This window comes from Micropterus salmoides, unplaced genomic scaffold (assembly GCF_014851395.1).
Source record: "Micropterus salmoides isolate LMB-PRFRI ecotype aquatic unplaced genomic scaffold, ASM1485139v1 Ms_hic_scaffold_15, whole genome shotgun sequence".
Classification (NCBI taxonomy): Eukaryota; Metazoa; Chordata; class Actinopteri; order Centrarchiformes; family Centrarchidae; genus Micropterus; species Micropterus salmoides.
In genome coordinates, this window is record NW_024040596.1 from 1,950,779 (window position 1) to 1,957,718 (window position 6,940).

At 43.3% G+C, this 6,940-nt stretch overlaps 1 protein-coding gene across 1 annotated transcript; it reads right to left on the reverse strand.

The window, feature by feature from the left end:
* Positions 1–816: 816 nt before the first annotated feature.
* LOC119903621 (olfactory receptor 51L1-like) lies at positions 817–1,770 on the reverse strand. Its single transcript, XM_038719863.1, has one exon. It carries the CDS (start codon positions 1,768–1,770, stop codon positions 817–819), a length of 954 nt encoding a protein of 317 aa, XP_038575791.1.
* Between the last annotated feature and the right edge of the window lie 5,170 nt (positions 1,771–6,940).

Sequence of the window (6,940 nt, forward strand, 5' to 3'; positions counted from 1 at the left end):
TCCAAGTGACTTCATCTGTAACTGTTCTGCGTCGGATCATTTTTATTTTTCAAGGTTCATTTTTGACTTATGGAATACACTTATTATTAAAAACTTTATTCCAGTATTATATAGATAAACAAACAAACTACTAATGACAGAACAAAAATATATGAGATGAAATTAAGGCTAAAATAGCCACTTTGGTCCAGACCCAAACCTGGTAAACAGCCACATGTTAGCATTGTCACTGTGAGCATACTGATGTTACATGACATGGTGTCAAAGCACACCTGTGCCTCAAAGGACAGCTATAATGGCTGTACACTCTAAGTATTATTTGTTTATTATTTGTAAATATATGGTTACTTTAATTACAATTGACAAATGGTTCACAACAAAAATATTTATATATATATTAGAGATACAAAATACAGAATAAATGAAGAGTAACATTCAAGTGTAAAATTACAAAACATTTAATATAAAAGAGACACCAAAATCTAAATTCCCATATCCTATGAAATGCAATTCTAGGTAGTGAGTTTCACAGATGTATTTTAATCTGAAGAGCTGTATGTTGAACCATGCATATACAACATGTATTGCACATGTTGTATATGCATGGTTCAACATACAGCTCACTGTTGTGGTTCAGGTTGAATCCATTTTAATATTACATTGATTCTATTCATAGATATTTAGAATTCCTTAAAATTAATATGATAGCAAAAATCTTTTGACAAATACATATTTTGCACACTTATTCCAGGGGCATATCTTGTCAAAACCAGAGGCTTAAAACATATTTTTTTCTACTCAGTATGTGCATGACTTTTACATTTTATCATCAGGACCCATTTTGCGTATCTTCAAAAATCTAAAAATCACTCCTTTGATTTGAGGCAGATTCAGGCCATAAACTAGAGGGTTATTGATGGGGGGAATGATCAAATACTCTAAAGATAAAACAACTACGACAATTGGATTCAGTTTATCACCCTCAAATTTGGTCAGTGACAGCTCACAGAAGACAGAAAATGAATAGTTCACAAATGTCACTATGTGGGGCAGGCAGGTTTGTAACGCCTTTCCTCTGAATTCAGACGAGCTTCTCCTGCACACAAGCAGAATCCGTAGATAGGTGTACAGGACAAAGAACAGGGGGATGAAGATGGTTGTTATCGTAAAAAGCTGAGTTACAATGTTGTTCAGAGTTGTGTCCACACAGGAGAGCCGAACCACGGGCCAGTTAGAACAGAAAAGTCTGTGCAGTTTATTTCCACACAGAGGCAATCGAACAGTAAGAGAAACACAGAAGCCAATAGTAAATGCAGGATAGAGCAGAGCAAAAATCAGAAGATGTCTCACCATCCTAAAGGTCATTTTGCTGTGATAGTGTAAAGGCTGGCAAATAGCAACAAATCTATCATAGGCCATGATGCTGAGGATGGTCATTTCAAATGATGCATAGGTGTAAATAACATACATCTGAATGAAACAAGATGCACGTGAGATCAAATGAGTGTCAGACAGAATGTCCATCAGGAACCTGGGGAAGAAGCCGGCTGAGCCGTACAGAGAGTTTAAACACAGACAGGAGAGAAACATGTACATGGGTTGATGCAGAGACGTCTCCAGGCAGACTGTCAGAATAATGACAACGTTAGCAGAGATTATAGTCATGTAGACCAACAGACACAGACAGAAGAACAGATATCTGAGGGGCCCAGAGTCTGTAAACAGAGTCAGCTGAAAATACTCAGGAGTAAAGCTGTTATTGCTCATCATGTCTGCACAACAGCAGAGCTGGAAGAAGAGAAATGAGAGTGATGGAGGGAGAGAGAGGAAAAGGTAAAACTTAAAATGGCCTAATTAACACTATTTCAACAAGACACATAATTAAGCCTGCATGCAAGTTGCACAAGTTGCACATTTCAACAATTTCACCTGATAATATTCATCATAAAAAAAACAATTACTGAAAACTTTTAGATAAATACACAGCCTCCTCCCCTAGACTGAGGCAGCTGCTGAACCTTCATCCTTTTTAACTGTTATACTGAGAGCAGCCACGTGTGCAAACAGGGTCCAAAGGGAGGTAAAGTGTGTCACGAACTGTCTACGTGTGCGAGTGTTGCATCATTATATTTCAGTCCAGACTTTTAAAAGTATTAATTTATGTTTCCAGTAATTGGTGTTTTGCACCTTTCAGGTTACAAGAATGCAGGACACATTAACATGATATGCGGGTCCCCAGTGCAAGTGAAGCAATATGCTTTGTTATCCTAGCCAAATATAAAGCTGTAGGCTACATCAGAATCAGCTTTTATTGCCAGGTATGTGTGCACATACGAGGAATTTGACTCATTGCACATTGCTCATGATGTGCTTACTTACAATACAATAATAAAATCAAACACAGGCTACAGTATAGAGAACACATATACACACTATAAACAAAAACAATATAGACAAATTGAGATAATAGTGCAAAGGATGCAGGAGTTAAATTGTTATTACCATTATTATTATGTACACGTCAGAGCTGGATGAGATATACAGGTGCATATACACATACATACATGTGTATATGCACAGTGCAATGGAGCATAGTGCAAAATATGCTGGAATAAATATGTATTATGTGTTATGTACATGTAGGTGGATTTGGTATACAGTATATACAATATGCAATATGACCTTACTACTCCACCAGAGCACTGCGCTCCCAGAATTCAGGGTTACTTGTGGTTCCTAGAGTCTCTAAAAGTAGACTAGGAGCCAGAGCGTTCCTTCCATCCCTGTCTCTCTGTCCCCCTCTCTCTCTCCCAACCGGTGGAGGCAGATGGCCGCCCACCCTGAGCCATGGCTCTGCTCGAGGTTTCTGCCTCTTAATGGAAGTCTTTCCTTGCCTCTGTCGCCAGTTGTTGGGCTTCTGTAAATTTCCCTAGCAAGGACCACAATCAACAGGTATGATGATTTACTGAGTAACGAACAGAAGATGTATGAAGCTTGCAGTAGCTGAATAGACATTAGAAAGCGTTGCGGGGAAGCTACTATAGGGAAATCCACCGTAGTACCCGGCTCGACGGACCCCCTATAAACCTATGGAGAGGAGGAAGGAGATCAGGAGGCAGGACAGAGAAAGGGGTGGAAGGGAGGGATGCAGGATACGAGGGCGAAGGGGAGGACTTAGGACGTGTGGGTATTTTTGGAAATGTATAGGAAATGCTATGGAAGATGTATGAAGCTTGCAGTAGCTGAATAGACATTAGAAAGCGTTGTGGGGAAGCTGCGATAGGGAAATCCGCTGTAGCACCCGGGCACGACGGACCCGCAAAAGCTTCCAGTTATTTGAGAGAACATTGGGTGATCTGGGATCTCGAGATCTTAGTGTATTGTATCGGATGCTCGGGAATGACTCTGCGGTAGCCTGAATGTTAGCTCAGATCCTGGAGGATTGACTGAAGATGGCAGATGGTGTGGATGCAGACCGGATGGAGAGTCTGCTGTAAGAAGAATGCTGCCGGGGTCTTGAAATGTCTCTTGATGTTGAGTGCCTCTAAAAAGTTGGGTTATCCAGGAATGCATTTGGAAGCCAGTGCTTCTGCTAAGATGGACTTCAGTGGTGTGTGTTTTGTTGCCACTGTGGGCGTGTTGGTGAAATGAGAAGTGGTAATGAGACTGAATGACGGGGAGGTCGTGTTGTGCTTGTTGTGACGGTGGCTGAGTTCTTTGAAGCAAGCCTGTAACCTGAGAGAGGGCTATGCTGTTGGTAGTAGAGTTTCGGGGACCATTTTCCTGCAATTAGTCTTCTTTGTAGAACCCCCAAAATCCTGCAGAATATGTGGCGGCGGTGAACGATTGGTATCTTGGGGTGTCACGGTTGTTTGTGAAAAGTTGAACCGGTCCCGTTGGTGAAGGTTGAGCCAAAGCGAGGAGGAATTGGTAATCGAATGCTGATTGCATGGGCTTTCAATCCAGATTAATGTGTGAGATGAATTGTGTCGAGAGTGAATCCTAGAAATCTAGAGTCTTGGAAAGACCTGCTGTTTCTATGCAGACCTTGGAACCCGGAGGTTGGAGAAACCAGAGAGTATGGAGCGGCGGCAATGGGTTAGAATGAGACCGGGAACTGCTTGGGGGGCATGTTAGGGTTGCGTGGTCGAGTGGGCCCTGGTTACACCAGTGAAGCAAGCTGTGGCTTGGGAGCAGTGTGGATTTTTGGTAAACCTGTGCCTCTGACTTGGGGGCCGAATCTAGGATAATGGCCAGAAGATGTATGTTAGTGTATGGAGAAGGTGGATGCAACTTTTCGGAGTGAGTTCCCTCAACCGGGTGGATGTTCTCCCTTTCGGATAGATGTGTGCTTCGAGGGATCTTTTAGTTGGCGGTTGGTAAGGAAAAGGCATGATAGGAAGAACGAGACGTCGTGTAGTTTAAAATGTGTTTGAGTAAACTAGTGAGCTGAAGAATGGGAGATGGAGATGTAGAACGGGAGATGAAGAATTAGGATTAGCTGATGGCGGCGTAATGGGTAAAGAGGAAAGACCGAAATTAGAAATGGAAATAACTTTGTTCTGTTAGGGCTGGTAAAATGAGATGCTGGAGATCCTGGCATCCCGGTGCCAGAATCCCAGACTGGAGCGACCTGCAGAGACTGATGGATGTGGGCTGCAAGGGGTTTTTGTATCCCGGTGCCTAATGACCCGACTAAGCCAACCCGAAAATGTTTCCAACCACGAATTGGATGGTTTTATGTAACGAACTGACTGATGCAGTCAGATTGGTGATGACTGGGAGTGAGCAGCATCCCGGTGCCCAAGCCCTTTAATTTGAAACGATCGTTCGTTCAAAACAACTTTAGTTTAAATTGAAAATGACTTGCTTTGAAACGGCTGTTCGATCGAAACGACTATCTGTTGAGACAACATTGGCTCTGAACGACATGTTTTAAATGAATGGAAACAACTGTTAGCTGGATGTTAGCTTGAAACAATTGTTCGCTAGAAACGCTGTTCACTCAAAACTGCTGGAGATGGTTGGTGGAGGTTGGTTCACGTCCTGTTTTGCTTTGGTACCGACTTCTCTGCTATCTTGAGATGGAGGTAATATGCGAACTGTCCCTTTAACAGTGGTACACACAGCGTGCGTAATGCGCCACCTGGAAAGGAGCTGGTGTTGACAGAATTGAAAGCATGGCACGCTGACATCATACCTTGAAAAGTCTGTTCTCTAAATCGGAATTGTTACATTTATAACTGTTTTCTGCTATCGTTCGTGTCTTGATTGTTCGTGAAGACTGTGTGACCTGGGACCTTGCTGGCGCGTGGAAACGCTGTGATCAGCTGTTTGATGAGAGGCAGGGGATTCATCGGGTGCAATGTTTCTGATTGTTGAGGAAAGTGGACCGTGGAAGGTGGATGGCGTTAAGGCTGGACCCACTCCCTGGCAAACTTTAGGATTGTAGAAAGCGGGGCCTCAAGTGTGGAGACAGAAGAGAGAATTCGGCTTCTGGTGCTGGGTCTGCTGACATGAACATGATGTCTCGAGTCTGTCCGAATAATTCATCGTCCGATGTGGATAGCGGTGTGCCGACACTTCTTGAAGAGGTAAGTGGATGGAAGTAGCTGGTAATAATTCGCGTTAGGGGATGTTAGCGTAGCGTGCTCGATGCGATGTTGCTTGGTCTCGGTTCATCTGCGGAATGCGAGGGCTATGCAGGATACGAGGGCGAAGGGGAGGACTTAGGACGTGTGGGTATTTATCGAAATGCTGGCGATGACGTGCTCGATGTGTGGTCCCGCTCCTGAAACTCTGCTAACTAGCACCACATCAAGTACGGTCTAGAGCTGTTTTAATGAAAAGCGTTCTGAGATAACTGTTGTTGTGATTTGGTGTTATGTAAATAAAATTGAATTCAATATAACAATATGAACAGCTCCTGCGATGGACTGGTGACCTGTCCAGGGTGTACCCCGCCTTTCGCCCAATGTGAGCTGGGATTGGCTCCAGCCCTCCGCGACCCTGATGGATGGAATATGAACAGCTCTGACATAGGGAATAATGAATAAACAATAAGTGTTAGCCAGTAAACAGGCGCTGATTAGAGACAGAGTTACTGGGTTATTGCACAGGAATTGTTCCTGACACTGTGAGTCAGATTCAGCTGTTCATCAGAGTGATGGCTTGTGGGAAGAAACTGCTTCTGTGTCTGTTGGTTTTGGCGTACAGTGCTCTGTAGCGTCTATCAGAGGGGATAAGCTGGAACAGGTTGTGACCGGGGTGAGATGGATCTGCAGTGATGTTTCCTGTCCGTTTCCTGACTCTGGAAATGTATAAGTCCTGAATGGAGGGCAGGTTGGCACAAATGATCTTTTCTGCAGTCCTGACGTGTCGTTAGTGTAGAGGAGGAAGAGCAAGGAGAATCAAGTGTCATCGTTAGAGCAGGTGCAACTCCTCATCACTTCAAGTAGCCCTAACATAGGGGTCCCAGGCCTGTCTACTATCTTGTAACAAAGTCTTTCATAGGAGGAGATTTTGGTCATTTCATCCAGCCATTCCTTTACTGATATATCCCCTGTAGTTTTTCAACATCACAGCGCTAACTTGCATCCAGTAATAAGCGCTACTCTGCACCATGACACTGATAGTTTCTCGATTGCTTTAACACTTTCCCCTCAGACAGGACACGCTAGCCATCAAAAACACAAACTCTACAACAACTTACACACTAGTGAGATAAATTCAAATAATACAAAAACAATAAAGCCTCTTTTTGACCAAAAGTACCGGGGACTTTTGAGTCACCAAATCTCTTAACTAAAAAGGTTCCTTCAGCCCACTGTTGTGTGCGTTTCCACCATGGTCCAAAGACCTGCGAAGATAAGGCAAATTAACCAGGTTATGCTTGACCATTAAAGCAGCTTTTTTGTGTGGGAGTATAATGAAGAGACAC

Bases quoted from the DNA above. Each gene is read 5' to 3' on its own strand.
- LOC119903621 (XM_038719863.1), bottom strand. From the start codon at position 1,770: ATGATGAGCAATAACAGCTTTACTCCTGAGTATTTTCAGCTGACTCTG.